The sequence below is a fragment of the Ursus americanus genome, chromosome 2 (genome assembly GCF_024610735.1).
Source record: "Ursus americanus isolate L20-20 chromosome 2, mUrsAme1.1.p, whole genome shotgun sequence".
Taxonomy (NCBI): domain Eukaryota; kingdom Metazoa; phylum Chordata; class Mammalia; order Carnivora; family Ursidae; genus Ursus; species Ursus americanus.
This window is the reverse complement of record NC_142128.1, coordinates 64,241,773-64,267,100: the sequence shown is the minus strand read 5'-3', so window position 1 is coordinate 64,267,100 and position 25,328 is coordinate 64,241,773. Positions and strand designations below refer to the sequence as shown.

The following is a 25,328-nucleotide window of genomic DNA, read 5'->3' as shown; positions in this document are numbered from 1 at the left end:
TTTCTCAAACAATTAACACGAGCTAAAAGGAGAAAATTTTGTGTATTTACAATCAGCAGAATTTAAAGATTCTTGGTTACCTATTCGGGATATTTGAAGAACATAAAGAGGTCTTCTGGAGGTGGAAGCATAAAATAGTATGAGAACAAGCAAATGATTTAGGGAAATCCACCTGAAATGTCCTTGTCTAATCCTCCTTTTCTGTTCGCTTCCAAGTTACATCATTGTATGCCCATTTCAGCCCCTGGACTTAGATTTATGATTCTCTTGAATAGCTTTTAGTACCCCTGTGTGACAGTGATTTCACTCCATGCTACCTTTTGGATCTCAAACAAACCCTGATGAATTACTGTCATCTTCTCTTACATTTCCAGCCCTTTAAAAGGAATCTATCTATGCCAAGTATCATCTTGCCAAGAAGACTATAGAGCATAACAAAGACAATTTTATTTTTGTTTGCCAAAGGGAATGTTTTCTCCACCAGGAAAAATTATTCTTGAGAAGTAGTAGTTAGGTATCTCCAGACACAGTCAATAGTCAGAAGTGGTCTGTTTTATTTTATTTTCCTATTTCCAAAAACATATTAACATTAAAGAAAAATGAGTAAAGGTTTTAGGAGTGTTAGTGTAGGTTGACTAGACATGTTGAAATTGGCTCCAAAATTTATCAATGAGGAAGGTGTAAAGCAAAATAGTGGAAGCTAACATTTACTGAGTGATTACTATGGTCCCAACAACTGCTGAGTGACTTGTTTGTATTACTTCATTTTATCTAACCCAGTGAGGCTGGTGCTATTTTTCACAGAAGAGGTAGAGAATCACTCAGAAGTTACTTAACAACTCGAGGTTGCAGAATTAAGATTCAGATCAGGTGATCAGACTTCAGGGTCCAAGCCCTTGACTCTTTTTTTTTTTTTAAGGTTTTCTTTATTTATTTTAGAGAGAGAGAGCGCACGCATGCACACATGCATGAGTGGGGGAGGGGGAGGGGAAGGGAGACAATCTCAAGCACCACCCCCCATACCCCAGCACAGAGCTGGAAGCAGGGCTCAAGGTAGGGCTCAAGATCATGACCCTGAGATCATGACCTGAGCCGAAATCAAGAGTCTAGTGTTCAAAGTTCAACCAACTAAGCCACCCAGGCACCCCATGTGCTTTTGACTCTTAATTGACTCTTAACCACAATTAAGAAAGAATGAAGTAAAGTTAAGCATACCTGGAAAATATGTGATTTTAAAAATTTATTGACTCTTTGAAAATATTAATAAATGTATTATCTTTAATAATCCTTTAGATAAAACTCATATTTTAAAATGTTTTTTTATTTTTATTTTTTTTAAAGATTTTATTTATTTATTTGACAGAGAGAGACAGCCAGTGAGAGAGGGAATGCAAGCAGGAGGAGTGGGAGAGGAAGAAGCAGGCTCCCAGTGGAGGAGCCTGACGTGGGGCTCGATCCCAGAACGCTGGGATCAGGCCCTGAGCCGAAGGCAGACGCTTAACGACTGTGCCACCGAGGCACCCCTAAAATGGTTTTTTAAACCCTAAGTATGATAGATATGATTTGTTATCTGCTTTTATCCATTCAGAATCTACAGACATTATGATGAAATATTTTGATATTTATATATCACTTTCCTTTTTAAAATGCATTTCTTGTATTTATAGACTCCATAAGCTTTATTCAGAAAAAGTTAAATTTACTATAAAAAATGGGAAAGAATATATTCACAATTCATTTTTCATAGGTTGACTTTTTTATTTTATTTATCTATCTATTTATTTATTTATTTGTTTATTTATTTATTTATTTATTTATTTATTTATTTATTTATTTATTTCTAAGGCCACCAAGCAGAACATTGCAGAAAATACAAACTCTACTTTCTGTGATAAACTTACATTCTTTTAAAAAATACTTCTGGGGATCTCTTTGAAGACCGTTTTATCGTGAAGAGGTATTTTTTCTTAACTGCTACACAAGTGGAAGAAAACCATTGCTATGATATGGACAGAAATTAAGAGTATATTTTCTGTGAAATCAAATTGATAAGTTGACATGTGTGTATTTATAATTATAAATACAAAGCCAAATCAGTCACCTACCAGGACCAAACAAGTATCCTAAATGAGATGAAGTGGGCCACACTATTTATTTATTTATTTAGACTATAAAACAAGTGTACTATATAGGACGTGCATGACAGGACATACATAAACAGAAATTAGAATGAAATGCTTTATCTTATTGGTTCACAGTCAGGATACATGCTTTCGTTAACTGGATTATGAAGAACTACTTCCTAGGGATCTGCCGTCTTTCAAATTCATATATGGTGTTCGTTTCAAAATTTCTGTAGTAATTCTTTGTAAGTATTTGTAAATAATATCATCATTTAGAGCCCCACACATAGACTTCTTTGAACTGTGCTCACCGATTCTTCCTGTAGGGAAACCAGATTACGTATGAAAACTGCCTTTTTAACTGCATTCACTGCCCGTTTTCCTCTTTGTGTGTGTGTATGTGTGTGTGCTTTTGTTGCAGAGAAGGCCAGCAGTCGCCAGAACAGTGGCAGAAGATGTACGGTCGATGCTCTGGCAATGAAGTGTATCACATTGTTTTGGAAGAAAGTACATTTTTTGCTGAATATGAAGGAAAGAGTTTTACATATGCTTCTTTTCATGCACACAAAAAGTATGTTTCTGCTTCCAGAGTGGACTTAAAATATAAATCAATCATCCCTTTTAAACACAGTTTTCTAAACTACAGCCCATATTGGTGCTCACAAGCTGCAAGTATTCTGGAATTTTTAACATAATTATTGAGACATTTGAACTCTGAACCTCTGTAGGGTCTTTACACGTTAAGAGTGTTAGGTATAAAGTATAATTTAGTAGGAATATTGACTTTAGTAACTTTTAAGTCATCTTTAAAATATTATAATCCATTAAGAATTCAAAAATATATGAAAATGAATCTTCTTTAGAGATCTAATTTTAAAGTGCTGATTAAAAATCAACAAAGTCATAATAACATTTGTAAAATCTAGACGTTTAAAAAAACTTGCTTTGGGCAGAGAAATAAATTAAAAAGTAAACAACAGTACCTTCTAATTCAAACATGGAACATAATAATTTTCCTTTTGGGAAAAATAATTGACTAAAGAAATAAAAATGTATGTTTATAATGAAAGTGGAAAATTATCAGTTTTATAATTATTGATATAACATTTTTAAGGTTTGTATATATATCTAGGATATTCCCCTAATGTAATATTTAATGTATTCCACTATAATTCTCAATATGATTCTATCCATACGTATACTTTTGATGTTTAAAAAATATTTTTAAGCTCGATTCATTTGTAACACTGTAAGACATATTGAAGTAAAAACATTCAGGACATTTTGTGTTTGGAACATAACCTGAAATAGTATAAAGGAAATTTTTGATATCTATTACATTTAGTGATTGATGTTTCTCCCAATTAAGCTATGCACCTATTCAGACTATTAATTTTTTTTTCTAAAATTCAGAGTAAACCAAATATGGTAGAAACAGAACTAAAAGAAATTTAGGGACCCTGATTTTTTTCTCATGTGACCCTGAGTAAGTTTCTTTTTCTTTAGGCCAATGACTTTTAAGCATTTTTGACTAAAGTAATACGCTTTTATATTTTTTGACCAAGTGAAAATATACATTTCTGGTGAGACTCAAAATATGCACACACACAAAATTTATTATAAATTCTTACCCTTACTAATGATACACATCCTGATGTTTTCCATTATCTTTTTTTCTATTCTTTATTTTAAAAAAAGTACATATGTCATAATCAACTAAATTGATTTCACTACACACTAAGGACATAGTTTCTTTTCCTGGAAAAACAGTAAAGTTTTGAGAGTCTCAAGGTCTCAAGAGTCTTTTTTTTTTTTTTTTTGGTCTTGAGAGTCTTGAGTCTTGAACTTTCAGGATCTTTTCAAGCTTTAAAATGCTCCAATTTGGGGTTTTAATTTTCCTCTGCCTTATAATAGTTTACTAATTTTCTTACATATGCAAACTTAAAAACAAACAAAAAATGTAAGAGCTTTGCTGAATTACAATTCTTAAACTTTTATTTATTTTTTTAAATTAAGGTTTGGCGTCTGCTTGATTGGTGTTCGGAGGGAGGATAATAAAAACATTTTGCTGAATCCAGGTCCTCGATATATTATGAATGCCACAGATATATGTTTTTATATTAATATTACCAAAGAAGAGAATTCAGCATTTAAAAACCAAGACCAGCAGAAAAGAAGCAATGTACCAAGGTCATTTTATCATGGACCTTCTCGATTACCTGTACATAGCATAATTGCCAGCATGGGTAAGTATAAATAAATTTGAAAATATCACTAGTTTCTCTCTTTCTTTCTTTCTCTCATTCTTTCTCTCTTTCTTTCTTTCTTTCTCTCTTTCTCTTTCTTTCTTTTTTAAAGATTTTATTTATTTGAGAGAGAGCGAGAGAGATCACAGAGGGAGAGGGAAAAGCAGACACCCTGCTGAATGGAGAGCCCTATGCATATATATGTGCATGACCCTGAGATCATGACCTGAGCCAAAAGCAGACGCTTAACTGACTGAGCCACCCAAGTGCCCTAGTTTCTTTCTTTAAAAGGCATAATAAATATCCTTCAATGTTTGTTAAAATATCAAAATCAAACTTAGAAACTAATTGGTGTAACTTGGTGTAACTAAATATACAGAACAAAGTTTCTAAGCTGTTAAATTGGAAGAAATAAAACTAATTTGGGATGCCTGAGTAGCTCAGTCCGTTTAGCATCTTCTTTTGGCTCAGGTCATGATCCCAGGGTCTTGGAAGCAAGTCCCTCCCTTCCTTCTTCTCCCTCTGCCTGCCACTCCCCCTGCTTGTGTTGTCTTTCTCTCACTCTCTCTCTCTCTCTGTCTCTCTGACAAATAAATAAATAAAATCTTAAAAAAAAAAGAAATTAAGTTAATTCAAAATTGTCAACAATTAGTTCATATTTCTGATCAGAATATAAGCACATGACACTTTTATAGTTCTTTTGTAAGTTCTCTATGCAGTTATCAACAGAGGCTATTTCAAATATTCTGTTTTTCTCAAAACTCTTCTTCCATCCTCCATCTCATTCTCACCATTGGACTTGGCTTTTATGACATAGAAGTACGAACCTACAAACATTAGTTTTTGTCCCAAAGATAATGTGTCCTTTCTTTTAACTTTTAATATTTTTTAAAGATTTTATTTATTTGTTTGTTTTAAAAAGAGAGCAAGCAAGAGGGGGAAGGAGCAAAGGAGGAAGAAGAGGGAGGGGGAAAGAATCTCAAGCTGGGTATAGAGCCTGACATAGGGCTCGATCTCACAATGCTGAGATCATTACCTGAGCCAAAACCAAGATGTGGACACTTAACCGACTGAGACACCCAGGTGCCCCACCTTTTAACATTTTAATAGTAATGACTTCACTTACTACCTCCTCTGGGACCTCACTTTTTATTTTAATTTCATCCTTATTACCTAACTTTATTTTTTTTTTCAAAATCATCAGCTCATTTCTCCTACTTTGTCTCTCTGTCTCTGTCTCTATGTGTCTCTTTCTTTGTATCTACACACACACACATGCACACAGACACACACACACACACACACACACACACACACCTGGACCTCTTGGCTTGACATCTTCACAGGTATATTCCTTGAAATAGTTGTCTTCAGTTGCTAGCTTGATATCTTATTGTCCCCTCATGCCTCTGCCCAGTTTAGTCTGAAATCTGTAGTCATTCTATCACCACTCTGGCAAAGCCACCACTCTGTCACTAAATCCAGTGGACATCTTCACAGCATAGGATGGTATTGACCATGTTCTTCTGCTCCCACAGATTGACTTGCCCTCCAAAAATTGATGCTTTTCTTATGTAAATCATTAACTTAAACTTCTCTTCACAACAATATACTGGTTATTTTTTTCTCTCTGGATGCCTTACAGGAAAAACCAACACTGCACATTCAAATTGAACTAATCTTTCTGCCTTCATTCAGAACTACTTCCTGCTCCATTTTTTGTCTAAAAAACAGATGACACATTATAATTTGTAAAGTCACAATTCTGACTTTTCACTGTTACTCTCCTCTCATACCTCAGAATTCACCCAATTCTATTAAATCAGATTATCAAGTATCCCTAAAAGTCATTCCCTTCTTTCTGCCCACTGTCTGTGTGATCATGGTCTGAATGTCCATCATCCTTCCCCTCAGCTGCAGCATCACCCCCTCCCACCAAGCTTCTCTCCATGCTTCCATGCTGAAGTACTCTTCTCCACCTTGCAACCAGAATTATAATTTTTATATAATTTTGATGGTGTCATTCTCCTGCATTAATCATTTGAATTGCTGGAGCGCCTGGGTGGCTCAGTTGTTTAAGTATCAGACTCTTGATTTCAGCTCAGGTCATGATCTCAGGATTGTGAGATCAAGTCCCACATTGGGTTCTGTGCTTAGTGGGGAGTCTGCTTGAGAGTCTCTTCCTCTCTCTCTGTCCTGTCCCCGCATGTGTGTGCTCTCTCTTTTTGTCTTTAAAATAAATAAATCTTTAAAAAAATAATTTGAATTGCTTCTTATTATCCAAGGGAAAAAAATCTAAATTTTATAATATTACATGGCTTATTATTTGGATGGCCAAAATTTCTTGTTTGCACAAGGCATTCCCAGTTGTCCCAGGACAGTCCCAGTTTATATACATTGTCCTGGTGTCGTTATTGAAGACTGCCCCCGTTGACTCTCAAGAGTATCCTACTTTAGAAGATAAATCACAAGGTCACTTTAAAGTTTTATTTTCTTTTTTTTAAATAATTCTACCTTAATTTTCTAGTCCTGTATTTTACTATCCCTTCAGTCACATTCCTAAGTTCCATTAGTACTAAATTCCTCTCAACTTTCACTAATGGTTTTTCACCAGTGGACCTTAACACATGAAGTTTCTTCTGACAAGATCTATCCCCCAGCCCCCAACTTTACCTGGTAACTACTTCTAATCCTTTGTATCTCAGTCTCAGTATCATTCTTTTTGAGGCATATTCCATGGCCCTGCTTGGACTGTGTTAGGTAACCCTGTTTGTCATTGACATAGCGTATTATTTTTTTTATAGAAGTCCTACTCATTTTTTCCATTATTGACCATTACTTACTGAGCACCTAATATGTGCCAGACACTCTTATCAGTATTTGTGATAAATTAGTGAACAAATAGATGAAGATCCCTAGCTCACAGATCTAATGTTCTATCATAGGGAAGACTGGCAATAAACAACACATTAAAAAAATAAGGAGATATATTAGGGTTTTAGAAGGTGATAAGTAATAAGAAAAAAGAAAGAAGGCAACTGAGCTAGTAAAAGCGTTTATGAATTCTGGAGAGACTGAATTTTTAAATGAGGTGGTTAGCAAGCCTCATTGAAAAGGTAATACTTGAGAAAATACTTGAAAAAAATGTAGAATTAGCCCTGTGGATGTCTGGAGGAAGAGCATTGCTGACAGATAATAGCTACTACAAAGGCTTTATGGGAAACCTGATTTGGTGTTCCAGGAACAGTAAAAAAGTTCTTGTGGTTCAAACACAGTGAGCAATGATTGGTTATAGGACATGAGGTGGAAGTGGTAAAACAAGACAGATTGTGTTCAGGCTTTTAAACTCAAAGTAAGGATTATTGTTTCTACTCTGAATGAAAGAAAAGTCATTGCAAGTTTTAAGCAGAGCAATGGCATGATCTCACCTATGCTAACCTATGTTTTAATGTAATCACTTTGGCTGCTATTGAGGTCCTTGTTTTGGTCCAAGGACCCAGAGTATTTTCAAGTGGAGGTGGTAGGAAGGAGAAAATTCTGGGTATACTTTGAATATCGAGTACCAGGATTCACTGATGATTGAAAGTAAACTATGAGAAAAAGAAAAGGGTGAAGAACCCCAAGGTTTTTGGTTTAAGCAACTGGAAAAAGGGAATGGCCATCCATTGAGATAGGGAAAGCAGATTTGGTGGGAAAGGGGGGTAAAAAGTTCAGTTTGAGACACACTGAACTTCAAATGTTTGTTAGACATTGAGAGGAAGATGGAAAACAGGAAGTTAGATATTAAAGTCTAGAGTTCAGGAAAGAGGTATACACTGAAAAAGTAGTTTTGGGGTTCCTGAGCTTATGTATTATATTTAAAGCTATGAGACTGAACAAGATCATTGATGAAATGAGTATGGACAGAAAAGGGATAAAGACAAAAGACTAAATCAACATTAAATATCAGGGAGATGAGAAGAAACCAGCAAAAGAGACCAAGAAGGAGCCATGGCAAGGAAGTAGGAAAACCTGGTGAGTGTGGCGTCCTGGAATCCAGTGTATCCAGATAATGGAGTGATCAGCTACATCTACTGCCACTAATAGCTCAAATAACATGAGAATTAAAAACTGGCAATTGAATTTAACAAAACAGTGACCATCACTCTTTCATTGGAGGGGTGGTAGAAAATGTCAGATTAGAGGGGTTTATGACAAAATGGTAAAGACAAATTAGAGACACTAGGTCTGATGTCTCTCAAAAAGTTTTGCTGCAAAGGGATGCATAGGAAGGACTTCGTGGTCATGGTGGATGTACAAGGAAGTGAGAAGGGCAAGGCAATTGGGAATACATTTAAGAGAATGAATATAAAAATGGACCCTACCTTTAGGTGACAAAGTGAAAAATCATCTTTGGTTGAAGTAAACAAAAAAGGTAGTGGATTCACAGATTATAATTCCAATGGAAATTAAAAAGGAGAGAGTTGGAAGGAGAAGAGGCAAAGTATGTATCAGAGAATGCAATGACAGAAATAGAGCTTATGGGTAGTAAACGGTAACTACAAAATCTAAGGTAGACTGTGAGAATGAATGGCTAAAGAATGGTGGAATAAAAAGCTATTAGTGGAAGAAAGGACAAGGAACTAAGTCTGGAGTATTGGAAGGACCATATACATGTATAATGAAATATACATCTACATATATAAAGAAATTGCCAAGAGTAAGGACAGAGATTGTACTGGAGGGACTAATGCATTTGCTAAGCAACCCAGGCATATTCATTCGCATTGATGTAGGTATGAGTTGAATTTAAACAGGGTTTGCTTTTGCCAAGAATGTAAGAGAGCAAAAATGTGGCAAGGGAGCCAAGAGTATACACAAGCAAACAATCATAATGCTTAAAAGTGGAGTTTAAGATGGGTAAGAAGAGAAGACAGAACATGAAGGGAGTGAGGGAGATTATTCAAACTTGGTATCATGACTAGAAGTTTTAGAAGAGTAAAACCTTAGCTGAAGTTGAGACATAAATGAGAATGACCTGAAAAGATAGGAAATATTAGTGGTCAGACAATGAATGTGTGAAATGAGTAAATGCAGCAAGGCTGTTACTGGTTATAACAAGGTCTAAAAAGTGCCAAAGTGAGGGGTCCTCGGATGAAAATGAATCCTTTAGTGAGTTCAAGTAAGTGAGATCTTGGGTGTGGGAAGGTTTACCTATTTGTGTTTTTAACACACTGAATGAGGCAGGAATAGTGTTACCAATTGAATTGTGTCCACCAAAATTCCTATGTTGAAATCCAACCCCCAGTACCTCAGAATGTGACCTTTATTGGAGCTAAGGTCTTTACAGAGGTGACCAAATTAAAATGAGGTCATTAGGGGGGGCTCTAATCCACTAGGCTTGGTTTCCTTATAGGAAGAGGAAATTAGGACACAGAGACACATCCAAGGAAGATAATGAGAGGAGACATAGGCAGAAGATGACCATCTACCAGCCTAGGAGTGAGGCCTGGAACAGACCCTTCCCTCACAGCCTTCAGAAGAAACCAAACCTGCCAACACTTGGATTTTAGACTTCCAGCCTCTAAAACTGTGAGGCAATAAATTTCTGTTGTTGAAGCCACCTGGTCTGTAGTACTTTATGACAGTCCTGACAAACTAATCCAAATAGCACCGGAGAAACTGACTAGAAACATTAAGAAAAAAGTAGAGTGACATAGGATTAGTCACCAAACAAAGCAGTGAAAGATGGTGTTGATAGAATCTGAAGATATGGGATACAAAGCTGGGATTTTAGAAAGAATAAAAGGAAAAGAGTCTGAAAGAGTCAGTCACAACACTGAGGGTATTTACCCACCACCTTTTTAAAGGGTTTGAGGGGAAGATGTCAGTTTTTGCTAATGAAAGGAAGTGTTCAAAGAAGAGCTTGTTTCTGTAATTGTAACTACTTTTTGAATTGTGTCTTCCTTGCTAGATTCTTTCTCACAATCATATCCCCCATGCCCAGCTTGGGGCCAGGTATCTGTGTTGGCAATATAATTGGGAAGTGACCAAATTTCCCTGTGTTGGGCAGGAAAATGCTAAAGAGGTAGCTGGGGGTGATGTGGAGTCACATATATTTGGGGACTAGAGTTAAAAGATCACGATTTCTTAGGAAGCAGGAGGGGATTTAATTCCCAAAATATGAGTAGGGATTAACTTCACATAAATGGAAGTATTTCTGTTTCCTTCTAAGCAGAAATAAAGGAACAAAAGTTTGGTGAAACTCTCATGTTTGTTTGAAGTCAGGGAATTGAAGGATTTCTTCTATGATAAGTTCTGTTTTCTCTCTGAACTCAACAATATGGTCATCTGCAGAGGATAAATATTATACATATGGATTTTAACTTAAAACCTTAGGCCGTAAATCATGGCTTTTCTTTATTTTTGTAAATCAAATTTATGAAATTTAATTTTTAATCAATTCCACATACCTACTAAATAGAAAATTTAATCTTATTTTCTCTAGGATCCCCATTCAACCCTTGCCCAAAGATAGAATTAATTATAGATTAATCCTTATTTATGGTGGTAAAAAATTCGATGAGCGTAGAGTTTCTGATGGCAACAATCTTTACCATTGTTCTGATATTGGAATTGCTGAGTGTTGGTCCCCACATCTTTTTCTCAGAAACAGCAGTTCTGGCAATGTTCATATATGCCCGTCACATGAAGGCTTCCCCACGAACTACAGAAACTACAGACACACTAGTCTTCCCCTCCCGCTAATCTGAGTTTTGTGTATATGAAGAGGTACAAGTCTCTGAAACTTAACCCCCAAAATTTATTTCAGTTTTGAGGAATACTCAGATATTCTCACCAGACTTGTGCTACCAACTCTCACCCTCAAAAACATTTCCTGTTTATCCCTCCTACTATGAAGACTTGTAATTGCCTCCGAGGTTTTAGAAATCAGTTGCTGGGGCACCTGGGTAGCGCAGTCGTCTGCCTTCGGCTCAGGGCGTGATCCTGGCGTTCCAGGATCGAGTCCCAAATCAGGCTACTCCGCTGGGAGCCTGCTTCTTCCTCTCCCACTCCCCTGCTTGTGTTCCCTCTCTCGCTGGCTGTCTATCTCTGTCAAATAAATAAATCTTTAAATAAATAAATAAAATAGAAATCAGTTGCTGACCTCTCTTTCCATGGTACAAGGAAAGAGATGCTAAAATCCCTTAGTTTTATTCCCCCTTTAAAATCTTCTGCTATAATGGTAAAGGAGGTGACAAGGTCAGAGGTTTGAGGGAAGTGTTTTAATAGTTGCTTCGAATGGGACAAAGTGAGGTCTAAGTGGTTTCAGAAGGATGACCAGGTATTGTGCGTAAATGAAGTGAGTGGTAGAGAAATATGATGGCACTCATCGGTTAGACTGTTTTATTTTCTTCAGAAGGGGTGAGATATCAGCTTTCCATAAATTGATGTTTAAATTAATTTTGAAATTCCATTTTAAAAAATCACAAAGGAATTTGTTTCTTCTGTTTACTATTGACAACCCCCCAGTAGTCAAAATCCTTAAGCTATTTAGGTTTGCTGTTGCCATTGCCTCCAGGTATTTCCACATCTTGAGTACTCACTATTGTCTTTTGAGTAAAAAATCAAAGGTCATGACTCAGAGTAGCCTTCCTGACCACCTGGTGAAAATTAATTCTTCCTCCTGTTCCCAACCCCCACTGTTCTTTATCACATCATTTTGTTTTATTTTCTGCATGGTATTTATCATTATCTAAAATGACATTTTCATTTACTTGTCTACTTGGTTATTTTAAAGATAAATCCTTATGTGTAGAAGCATTATCTTATTCCCTGCATATCCCAACTGCCTAGGATAGTGTTTGCCGTGGACTAGGTACTCAATAGATATTTGTTGAATCAATATAAAATATTAATGGTTCTAATATAAAAAAAGTGGTTACAAATCAGCAAGAGAATAATAACAAAATGGGGGGAAAAGATATAATAAGAAATCCACTCTATTGAAAAGGCCAAAATTTCATTTGTTAATTTTAAATAAACGTAAATTGAAACAAGGTAATTTTTTTCACTTTAAATTCCTAGGTATTTCGGGGTTTCACAAATCTTATGTTTTGTGCGATAGAGCTAGACTCAGCAAATACACTTTGCACAAATGCAGAATTTTTAAAATCTGTGTAGGCAAAAATGTCCACATGGGAAAGAAATAACCTTTAAGATTAAAGGGTAAACAATAATATATTTCCCAGTTATACTGGTTGTATTTCATTTTGATCATTAAATGGTTGATTATCATCTAAGTGGCAAATACTTTGATGGAATTTTATGTTTCCTTGTTGCAGGTACTGTGGCTATAGACTTGCAAGACACAAGCTGTAGATCAACAAGTGGCCCCACCCTGTCTCTTCCTACAGAGGGAAGCAAAGAAATCAGAAGACCTAGCATTGCTCCCGTTTTAGAGGTTGCAGATACATCATCAATTCAAACATGTGATCTTCTAAGTGATCAATCAGAAGATGAAACTACACCAGATGAAGAAATTTCCTCAAACTTAGAGTATGTTTAGATATTCTAGAACAGTTGTAAGATTTACTGGGATTTGTGTTACTATGGGACACTAATGTCCTTACATTTTATATATCCTAGAATCAATTCCACATACTTCTACCAAAACACCCTTCCTGTTAGCCAGTATCTTCATTACTTATAAAGTATTTTAAGATTTCTGGCTTCAACATAGATTTCCAGGATCAGTTTTCTCTAAATTATCTTTTATTCTTAAAGAAGAAAATACATAAACCAGTATTTTCATGATATAGGATGCATTTTCATGATTGTGTGTTTTTATTCATTATACTTTCTACTTTTAATTTATTTCCTTCCATGTCCATACTGAAGTTTGGTCAATTATTCAATGACATATAGTGCAAGTTTCCTCCATTAAGCTTCCCTTCCTTATCTTAGCATTCAGAGCTATTTTTCATATGTTATGCATCAATAATATTTTGAATGATTGAATACATGAAGTACTAGTTCTCTTTACTATGCTTCCATAATACATAGTGCCAGTGTACATGCTTTTAATCACATTTTAATCTTCAGGAGGGTTTGTTTACATGACCTAGTCACATACTATATTGCTATTTTTTGAAGAAAGCACAGTGGTTAGCAGTCTTGACTGATGAAGTCGTAGAATCTAGGTGAGGTTCAGTGGGGTGGAGTCTGGAGCCAACGACCAAGAAAGAATTCTTGAGGCATCTTTGGTGCAAAATTGGTGGTTTATTAAAGCACAGGGACAGGACCCGTGGGCAGAAAGAGCTGCTGCCCCGGGTTGTGAGAGGTGGCTGATTATATACCATGGCGTTGGGGGAGGTGAGAAAAAAGGAGGCTGAGAAAGCACTTTCATATGTCAAAGAAGACTCACAGGACGCTGGAGGCCCAACCACTGTCAAGCCAAGGCTGTCCACACTATCACTGTGTCCTTATCAGTGAGCTGCAGTACTTTCTTTTTCTTTTTTTTAAAGCTTTTATTTATTTATTTGACAGAGATAGAGACAGCCAGCGAGAGAGGGAACACAAGCAGGGGGAGTGGGAGAGGAAGAAGCAGGCTCATAGCAGAGGAGCCTGACGTGGGGCTCGATCCTATAATGCCAGGATCGCGCCCTGAGCCAAAGGCAGCCACTTAACGACTGAGCCACCCAGGCGCCCCGGGCTGCAGTACTTTCATATGTCAAAGAAGACTCACAGGATATTGGAGGCCCCACTATTGTCAAGCCAAGGCTGTTTACACTATCACTGTGTCCCTATCAATGAGCTGCAGGTCCTTTCCTTAGTTTTAGGGCAGCCAGGAGTGCCAAGGAATGTTGCATACATGGGGCGGGGGCGGGGGTTGCAGGGTGTCAGCTTCTGCTTTGTCTTCAGCCAGCCTTCTATTCCCTCATCATTGACAATGGAGTCTGAAAGAGTTTGTTTCCCATGTCAGTTTCACCCTGTACTGGTTATGTGCAAGTGACTGATTAAACAATATGAACCAGTGTCTATGTCTGTAAAATGAGTATAATTACTGCCTCATAATGTTCAGATGGACATTGAGAAAATGGAGAAGTGCTTAGGAAACTGCTTTGTGCTGAGTAAGCATTCAACGAGTAATAATTACTAGGAAGTGTAGTAGTAGTAGTAGTAGTAGTAGTAGTAGTAGTAGTAGTGGCAGTGGTAACACCATTTAAATACTTCTCCAAATATCTTTCATAAAATAGATGTTCAGTTAATGTTGAATTAAACTAAAATGAACTGAAATACAATTAAAACTTTAAAAACCCTTCTTTTAATCCTTCGCACTTAAAAAAAATTGTTACAAGGAATTTTGATGTTCCCACAGAACACAATCCACTGTCCAAGAAATCAATAGTACTCAAATATATTTATGAAATATTTGATGGGAACAAGGAGAGGTTTGACTGCCAGTATATTTCTAGAAATGATGTTGTGTGGTGTGATTGAAATTTTTTCTTTACATGTCCTTCTGAGAAGATTGAGAGGTGGATTTTTTTTTTAAGCAAACTGAAAAAGATGTTGAGATAATAGTGGAGATTATCAACTTCTACATTTGCTAAATGTGCACCATTTTACCCTCCTCGCTAATAGCATCTGGAAAACAGTTTAACTAGCTTTGAAATTTCTTGGTTTAGAAGGTAAATTTTTACCGAGAAAACAGTTTTCATATTAGATAAAGGCATTTTGCCTCTACTAAATTTTGCTTTATTTCTTAATATTCATTTATGCTGCTACTTTTTGATAGTTTTATTCTGAAAATTAATATAGCTGTGATGTGCATGCAGGTGGCCACTTTCATAAAGTCAGCAAATGCTTATCTTTGATAATATTTTAGGCATGATTCCAATAATATTCTGTTTTTGATGGGTGTTTGAATAATTAGCTCAACTGTTTACTCCTTTGTGGTTATGCATTCATGACTAATGAATATTAATGGAGTAAATCATAATAAGTCATTTTGCTTTAAATGTGTTTTATAAAAATTAATATTGTTATTTAAAAAAATCTATCTAAATCTTTTGAAACAAGGAATGGCAAACTTTTTCTGGAAGAAACCAACTAATAAATATTTTAGACTTTACGGAACATATAATCTTTGCTACACCTATCCAACTATTTTTGAAACACCCACAGACAATACATAAAATGAATGAGCATGGTTGTGTTCTAAGAAAACTTTTCTTATGGATGTTTTCATTTTATTTTCATGTAATTTTTTTAAATGTATTCACTTGAGAGAGAGAGCATAGAGGGAGAGGGAGAAGTAGGCTTCCCCACTGAGCAGGGAGCCCACTGCGGGGCTCAATCCCAACACCCCAGGATCATGACCTGAGCCGAAGGCAAATGCTTAACCTACTGAGCCACCCAGGTGCCCCAAATTTCATGTAATTTTATGTGACATGAAATGTTCTTTTTTTCCCCAACAATTTACTTAAAAAATATTTTCCCAAAACATTTAAAATTAAAAACAAAACAAACACCTTTAATTCACAAAACCAGCTGATAGGCCAGATTTGGTCCATGGGTCCTAGTTTGCTTAACCCTATTCTTAACTATTTCTTTATCAAAGTGTAATTGCAACATAAAGAGTTATCCCTAACTTTATCAAAATAGAGACACATGGCTATAACTTAATTGTCCAACTTTGTTTTACTCAAGGCAGTTCAAATATTTCATATTGTTTTACAGATATGCTAAAGGCTACCCACCTTACTCTCCATATATAGGAAGTTCACCCACTTTTTGTCATCTCCTTCATGAAAAAGTGCCATTTTGCTGCTTAAGACTAGACAAGGTAAGCAATTGTTGCTATTTTCTCCAAAACTGAAATTATGGCATTTTGTAACTACATATATTTAAATAATTTTGTATAGTCTGTTGACTAAAATATGTTTAAAGAGCATTATCTTTTCAAATGTAAATGCAATACATAAAATGGTGAATTGTACTTTCTTAACTGTACTAAAGATTACCCAAATGCTTTACCCTTCTACTAAAGTACCCGATGAGTCAGTCAGTTGTATTTTTAAAGAGGAAAACAAAGGTGCCAGAATCTCAAACCTATGAACTCTTAACACCCAGAGTCTGTCAAAATTACTTGGCAAAATGCGCACTATTTATTTTGCCAGGCATTTTTGCCTCAAAACTTAATGTGGAATTGCTTGGCATGGTGAAATTAGCTTGCCTCTGTGTTAGCCACAAAGATTCATTATTGACTAGACTGAAAGCTAGTATTAGTGTTGCGGTTATTATTTCTTTTCCTGAAGATTTTATTGTAGGTCTTGATTCTTGCTTGGATGTACTATTTTTTTTTTTAATTTTATTTATTTATTTTTGAGAGAGAGAGAGAGAAAGAGCACCCACAAGTGGGAGGAGGTGCAGAGGGAGAAGCAAGCTCCCTGCTCAGTGGGACTTGGGACCCAGGACCCTGGGATCATTACCTGAGCGTAAGGCAGACGCTTAACCAACTGAGCCACACAGGCACCCTTGCTTGGATGTTCTAAAGAAGCCATGCAAAACAGAGAGATTACAAGAATGCAAGCATTTTGAATCTCTTTCCCAAGAGTGCCATTAGGCGTGACCTGTATAAGAGCTTGTTCTCTTGATGAATAAGAAAGCAGATAAAAAGGAGATTCCCAAACCCTCCCAGAAATAAAATGTGCTGCTAATTCTAACCAGGAATTTATTCTTTTCCTCTAAATTTTGGCGTTAATGAGAGTTAAAATCCCAGCTCTCTGCTTACAGGCTTTGCAATTTGGGCAAATAACTTGCTATTACATTTCAGTTTCCATATTTGTAAAATGGTTGTAATTTTAATATGAGCCTCATCAGGTTATCATGAGAATTCTATAAATTAGCTCAAGCAAAATGCCAGGAAGTTAATAAATGAGTAAGCACCTAATACATTCTGTTAGTATTCTTGCTACTATTGCTTTTTTATAAAATAAGCATCATGAAGCTTGGCTGTTACTGTCACTCTTGAGGAAGAGTAGTGGAACATTAGAAAATCTTTGCCATTGCTCCCAAATATTCCTCTGTGTCCATTAAGATGGACAGTTCCAATTCTCAATGCCTTTTTTTTTTTTTTGGACCTTGTTTTAAGTTACTGTCTGCAGTATTTGATACCTGCTGACTAGCTGTGTATTTTTGATAATATTAATAAATCTTAAGCTTCAGAACCTGGATTGGCCCCTTCTAAGAACCTGTGATTAATTTTTAAAATTTATAATATTTGTGTTATTTTCCTTAAAGAGGATTCCCCAAGTAACATAAGTTTTAGGCGCCACAAAACCTGGATTCACTTCTGGTAGCATTTTTTTTTTTTTTTTAATTTATGGGGGAGACAGAGAGAGAGAGCAGGAGTAGAGGGAAGGGCAGAGGGAGAAGCATCCTCCCTGCTGAGCAAGGAGCCAAATAGGGGACTCAATCCGGGGACCCTGGGATCATGACCTGAAGCCAAAGGCAGCCACTTAACTGAATGAGCGACCCAGGTGTCCCCGCATTTTACTTTTAAACACATAGTTCAAGAGAAAAAGGGGCGCCTGGGTGGCACAGCGGTTGAGAGTCTGCCTTCGGCTCAGGGCGTGATCCGGGCGTTATGGGATGGAGCCCCACATCAGGCTCCTCCGCTGGGAGCCTGCTTCTTCCTCTCCCACTCCCTCTGCTTGTGTTCCCTCTCTCTCTGGCTGTCTCTATCTCTGTCAAATAAATAAATAAAAAATCTTAAAAAAAATCTGCTGAAATGTCTCTTTAAAAAAAAAAGAAAAAAAAGAAAAAAAACGTACTGGGATATCTAAGAGTGGAAATAATTTATCTCCAAGCAGGGAACCCGATACAATTGAAAAGCTAAACTTTCAGAGATAAGGATTGTCAAAGAAACAATAGAGGGTCTTTTAAAGCCAAAGACTCTGAACTATCTTTTTACCATATTAAGAAGGCAAAATTTCTGAATGCTGTTGACTGGCTGATGACATCTGGTATTATCCTTTATTTATTTGGCATTAGGCTGGCTGGAGGTGGTGGTCCGTTATGTAAATGAATGCCTACTTTGCAATCAGGATATGGGATAGTGCAGTCAATCCTACTTCATCTGTGAAGTGTGTGAGTTGGAAATGCCCAGTTCATTCTACAAGTTGTCAACAAGCTGGTTCCTGATCAAGGCTTGTAACACTAAATTCCCTGTTTTCTCCTTTTTTTTCTTCTAATTGAGCTACTTCTGAATCTCCTAAATTAATTCTTTTCCTCATTTTATCTCATAAATATTGAAGTTCTTAATAATCTCAACATCACTTGTCACTCTTCTCCTTCCATGACCTCTTTGTGAGTGACCTTATTCATTCCTTCATGTGGTTGCAGATCCTACTTATATTAGTAAATCTCCAATCATACTTCCACACTTATTGTCCCCTTTATAAAAAATCATTTCCCCTTTTCTTCATTCTTTTTTATGTCTTAAGCCTTCTGGATTCATTTTCCTCCTGATTACAGCTTTCGAAATTCTCTTACTAAAGTCCTGTGTTAAATTCTGTCAATTTCAGTTTCCCTAGAAATGTCCTTGTTCTTGAAAGACAGTTTTGCTGGGTGTCCAATTCCAAGTGGTTTTCTTTTTCTTTTAGCACATTAGAATTTTATTTACTGCTTTATGGGTTCCATGTTAATGAACAGTTGGCCATCATTCTAGTGTGTATTCTCTGTGGGTGATCTCTCTTTTTTGTCTGGCTCTTTTTAAGATCTGATTGGTTGTTTTGCACTTTTATTATCATGCGTATAAAACTGGATTTTTATTTATTTATTTGAATTAGGATTCACTGGAGTTCCAGAACCTGAGGATTTGAGTATTTCATTAATTATAGAAAATCCTTAGTTAATATATGCTTGAATAGGGCTTCTTTCTGATACTCTCATCTCATTTTCAGGTATTCTGTTTAAATATATGTTAAACATTGTCATACTATCTTTCAAGTGTCTTAATTTTTCCATACTACTTCATATCTCTTTTCTTCTCACATTCTGAGTAATTATGTCAACTCTGCCCTGCAGTTGACCCCTTCACATGAATCAAATGTGCAATCTAACCCATTGTTTTAGTTTTTATTTTTAATTGTTATACTTTTTAGTTCTAAAAGGTAATATATGTATTTCTTTTAACATCTACCTGAATATTTTAAGTAGCCTATTGTTCTTTGGTCTTACTTTAAATGTTCTCTTTTATTTCTTTAAACATAGTAAACACGTTCATTTTTCTGTTCCGAATCTAATAACAACAAAATTTGTAGTCTTTGTGAGTCTAATTCTATTGTTTATTGTTTCTGCTGACTCATGGTGCCTTGTTCCCAACAGCATTTTGTAATTTTTTATTAAAGAATAAAAGTAGAGAATAATCCAGAATTGGTGATGAATCCACAGAGGATCAACTAATCTCAACCCAAATAAAAAGAAACCCATGTAGAGACATAGAAAGATAGAAAGCCAAACACTAAAGTGGTTCTCCATGCAGATAATTTACTTTAAAAGAATCTTGGTTTAATAATGCTAAGTCCAGTAAGTACTAGCTCTCTAGAAAATAGCAAAATACCCTCAGGATAACAATGAGTTTTGATAATGTATTGTTACTGTTTTGTTGTTATTAGTAGTATTGGTATTTTACTTTTGTGTATTTCTATTATTATCTTGCCAGCACAGGTATACGTTTAGACAATCAAGGGTTTTCTTTTTTGTTTTTTAACAACAAAGAAGGTCTTCCTCAGTATCCATCCCTTTAGATGTTCAGTACTTGGAATGTTCCAAGCTCGTTTAATTATAATATTATTATATTTCTGGAAATGAAAGTGAGAGGTAGATTTTTCCAGCTTTCTTGGGGTATGATTGACAAATAAAAATTGTATATATTTAAAATATATAACATGATGCTTTGATATACCTATACATTATGGTAATTTTTAAATATACATACCCAGATGTCATCTAGCAATATGTTTCAGCTTACAGTAGAACACGTGCACACAGATATTTCTGACTTTTTCCTTCCCTCGTATTAAGCTACACGCTTGCAATTCATTTGTCTTGTCCACACACACCTTCATTTCCTGAGGCAGGCTGGAGAACTGGGCATAGAAAAATGTAACTAACTATTTTCAAATTTGTTATAAAATAAAGGATTTGCTAGGTTAGATTAATTTTACTTTTCCATATATCCTAAATTTTTTCAGCAAATTTTAGTGGAGTGTAAAAATGGCATTTCTTTGTATAATTTTTCTTCTCTAGAGTTGCCAGCATAACTACTATGAGGACGCAAAAGCCTATGGATTCAAAAATAAGCTAATTATAGTTGCAGCTGAAACAGCTGGAAATGGATTGTATAATTTTATTGTTCCTCTCAGGGCATATTATAGACCAAAGAAAGAACTTAATCCCATAGTACTGCTATTGGACAACCCGTAAGTATATTTTAAAATACCCAAACAAGACAAAGAGTTTTTAATATTATATCAAAAATAATTTATTCTAATTTGCTTAGAATATTTTAAATCAGATACATTATGGCACATGATTCATTGAGAGATATATTTTGTGCTATGGTATGAAACAATCATTGGAATATGGTTGTTTCACAAATACTACTTAAAACATCACTGGAACACTCTGAGCTTTTTATTTAAAACTATTTTGCAAGTGGTCATCACTCAATACCAATGGGAAACATGCCATTGAAATAATTACAGTTATTTTCCTTAAATTAATCAACTAGCCTGGAAAATTTCTGCCAAACTGGATAATTTTTTTTTGGTCTTTCTAAAGAACCATTAATTATCAGCCAAGCATATTATGATCCATTCTTATGTTATACTACGATACATCATCATAACTTATTGTGATTCTTCCACAGTTAAAACATATATTCTATAACATAACATGAATAATTAATGCTTTATTGTGCTCATTTATTTTGAAAATGTTGGATTGATATACTCTTGTGGAATAAGACTACTTAAGCCTTCAAAAATCCTTATGCAAATATAAATGTAGGTCATGAATGCAGTGGTCAAACCCATTGTATCCTAAAATTATGATATTCCTCTCTGTGACTCAAAATTGTTAGCAGATGGTCCTTAGATCAATACCATATTTTAGGATCCTCCAACTCTCCTCTTAAATTCCAAAGTGATGCAAAATTTCAGGATAAACTAAATGAGGCCAAAATCTGTTGCCTTGTCTCTGCCTTTAAAAATTTATCAAAAGAAGTTCTTGGAAACAAAAATATCTTCCCACTACATTATACCAATATCAAGACATTCATTGATGCATCTTTTCTAGCATCATTATCACAATGATAATCAACTCTAAAAACCGAGAACACTCTAGAGGTTTCAGTTGAAGCAATTTCAGATATGATGACTCAGTGACTTTCCTGATACCACTTTGGTGTCCAAGGAGAGGTCTGGTAAATTTAAGGCAGGTATGAGGAAGAGAAACTTGGACCCGTTATCAGAAGAAATAAAAGCTTAATGAAACAAATCTCAGGAGGATGAAAGTTGGGTTGCCGGATGGCTATGGCAGTCGTTATGAAATACCTCCAAGGCCTTTGAATGTATCCCTAGTTCTAGAACCTTTCTGGCAGGAAGCTCTAAGGGACTGGCTAAACTGGCACAGCAAAAATGCTCAATTGACCCTGTGAATTCTAACACATTAGGTTTTGGCTCTTTTTGCTAATGGTGTGTCTGTTCCCTTAAGATAGAATTTAAGGCAGGGGCATTTACAAGTTGATTGTCGTAAAGCATCCCCATCTTGTTGTCTTGGATCAGAGTGGATCCTCTGAGGCCCCAGAATACAGAGAGGAAGATAGGAAGAGGCTTGAAAAAGTAGAACTGTGCTTATAGCATCCCTGTGGTAAAGCAAAGGATAAAAACTGACCTTTCCCTGCTTTACATTATTTCAAGGTAAAATTTCTTGTTCTAATGTGTGAATCTAATTGGGTTCCTGGACCCAGTTTCAATGTGTGTATGTGTTGGTGGATGGTTTCCCACATCCCCAACAAGCAACACTCGAGACACCAATTGGGAGTCCTACAATTCAAGTTGATTCTGATAGTACTATTGTCTAGGTTAAGGGTTCCACAGTTTAAGGGTTCAGTCCTACAAGATTGCCCCCTTCCCTTCAGGAGCCAATCACAAGCTTTAGCTTACATCACCTGTGTTTCTAACTGACCAGCTATAGATTGGAGGTTCTAGTGGCCCCCTCCTTGGACTTCAGATGCTACTCACAAGTCCACATTGCAGATTTCCCTATTCAAGTTCCATTAACTTGCTAGAACGGCTCACAGAACTCAGAGAAACATTTTACTTACCAGATTTCTGGTTTGTTTAAAAGGATGGAACTTAGGAACAGCCAGATGGAGGAGGTACATGAGGCAAGCTATGGGGAAAGGGCATGGGGTTTTCATGCTCTCTCTGAGGGCACCACTATTTCCAAATCTCCATGTGTTCACCAACTCAGAAGCTCCTCAAATTCCTTCCTTTCGGTTTTTATAGAGGGGGTCATTACATAGACATAATTGGTTAATTCATTGACCATTGTTGGTTGAACTCAAACTCCAATCCCTTGCCCCTCCTCAGAAATCAGGGAATGGGACTAAAAGTTCCAACCCTTTATTCATGGTTGGTTCCCCTGGCAACAAGCCCCCCAAAGGGTTGCTTTTCAAAAGTCACCTCAGTAATATCAATCCAGTTGTGGTGGAAAGGGCCTTGTTATGAATAACAAGACACCCATTTCACTTTTATGACTCTGAAGTGCTATCAGGAACTGAGGACAAGAGAACAAATATTTTGACAAAAGATGCTCCCATTGCTCTTATCCTCAGGAAATTTCAAGCATTTTGGGAGCTATGATCGAAGAACCATGAATGATCTGAATGTCCAAATATTGATTTCTTATAAATCCAAAAGAATCCATCTCTCCAAATTTTGGAGTGGTGTTCACTCCATGGAATGGAGATAGGCTCTTCTCTTTTTTATCTTTTTTAATATCTAGTCTTGGGGCGCCTGGGTGGCACAGCGGTTAAGCGTCTGCCTTCGGCTCAGGGCAAGATCCCGGCGTTATGGGATCGAGCCCCACATCAGGCTCCTCCACTATGAGTCTGCTTCTTCCTCTCCCACTCCCCCTGCTTGTGGTTCCCTCTCTCGCTGGCTGTTCCTATCTCTGTCAAATAAATAAATAAATAAAATCTTAAAATAATAATAATAATAATAATATCTAGTCTTATTAAGTAATCCCATCTCAGCATCACTAATCCCCCTTTGTCCACCTTATTATCCCATTGAGTAAGCAGCTGGGGCTAGAGTTCCTTAACATGTGTACCTTATGTAGATTTTTGAATGGTTGTAACTAAATCAGTCCCCTTAGGTTTGGTTCTGAATAAACAGGTTGCCAAAATGCCCAATTACTGAGGGATTGGTTGATTGATTGATTTGTAATTTAGAATTATCAAATCAAGTAGTTGTTTTTGTAGTCTTAATTCCTAAATCTGGTCAATCATAGAAAAACCTGAAAATTCTGTTTCTCTTAATTACTGGCAAATTGGTCAGTGTTTCTGTATAAATCTAGATGTAGCTTTTATCAGGGAGTATTTTGTTGGAATAACACCATAGAGATCATTTAATAAAATTAATATTCTTTACTTCTACCCTCTGTTTTAATAGTAATAATTGTTGAACATTTACTACGTCAGTCATCATACTAGACACTTTATCTTTATTTTACATTTTATTCTCCTTAGAAATATATCCACATCATATAGTGACGATTTATCCTCAGAGAGATGTAGCATGTAGCTCAAGATCTCAAAGTTTACAAGTTACAATGATAACATTTAAATAAACCAGTTTGTGTTGCTTTGTTATAGTACTCTTATTTTATAGACAAGGAAAAACAGATCAAAGAAATTAAATGACTATTTCCAAGATCAATTCTAGGATTAGAACCTTCTACATAATTCATAATGCAATGCTCTTTCAACTATATGATCTTGCTTAACTTACAGGTTTTTGATATCTGTAAAAAAACACATTGTTAATTCTTTTTAGTAACAATATATTTTAGCTTTGGATTATTTTGCATTACAAATTTTCTTGCTTTCCTAATGCCTTACGTTTTGGACTCCAACTATTTCCATGATGTTGTTTGTTAGATGATTTTTGTGGGGTTTCACTTTTCTTTCAAAGGGTTAGGATGAAAGTACATGTTGTAAAGTTTATTAGCTTCCTGATGACTTCCCAAAAGCAGTATCTAACATTTTTATTTGTTGTCCTCTGCTCTTTCGGTCAAGAATGAGGAAATAAAAAGTAAACAGTAACAAATACATTCCAGGAAGTTTTATGCAATCATTTTTTAAAAAATGGGGTTCCTACTGCCCTGCCATGACTAGTATTTTGCATTGTACCTAAATTTCTTCTTCAAAATATTTGTGTTAAAAAAAATTTATACACTAAAGATTATACACACTTCTAAAATTATTAGTTTAGTGGGTTTTGACTTTGTTTTAAATTTACATGAGCATTGCTGAAAATAATATTCAGTACATGGCTATTCAGGAAATTTAGTTGAAAGACCAATTCAATATAACAAATAAATAATAACAGATGTCATAAGTACAGATTTAAAAATGCAAATTAAATTGATAATATTCACAAACATAATGTGCCAAAATAAGTGTTTATAATGTTTCCAAATAGAAAGCCTTCTAGATCTCAGTTGGTTACTAACTGGAACCCAGTCACAATAGAAAACATTTTGCACTTGATACTGGCTCATAAGAGGTGGTCTCAGTTCTGATTGGATGGCCGGCCATCTGTTTAGTTTGGTCTGTTGTTGTGCCATACTGATCTTAAATATTTTGATTACCACCTTAACCTTAAAGGTCATCTAGTCA

The 25,328-nt window shown here is 35.8% G+C and overlaps 1 protein-coding gene across 1 annotated transcript in view; it reads left to right on the top strand.

Annotated features, from left to right (window-relative positions):
• The window catches only part of KCNT2 (potassium sodium-activated channel subfamily T member 2), a 349,439-nt gene that overhangs the window by 237,429 nt on the left and 86,682 nt on the right, over positions 1-25,328 (top strand). The window contains exons 15-19 of the mRNA XM_045812805.2: positions 2,545-2,694; positions 4,140-4,369; positions 12,694-12,907; positions 16,094-16,199; positions 20,669-20,841. Of these exons, the coding sequence (XP_045668761.1) occupies positions 2,545-2,694; positions 4,140-4,369; positions 12,694-12,907; positions 16,094-16,199; positions 20,669-20,841 (873 nt within the window). The remainder of the gene's footprint in view (positions 1-2,544; positions 2,695-4,139; positions 4,370-12,693; positions 12,908-16,093; positions 16,200-20,668; positions 20,842-25,328) is intronic.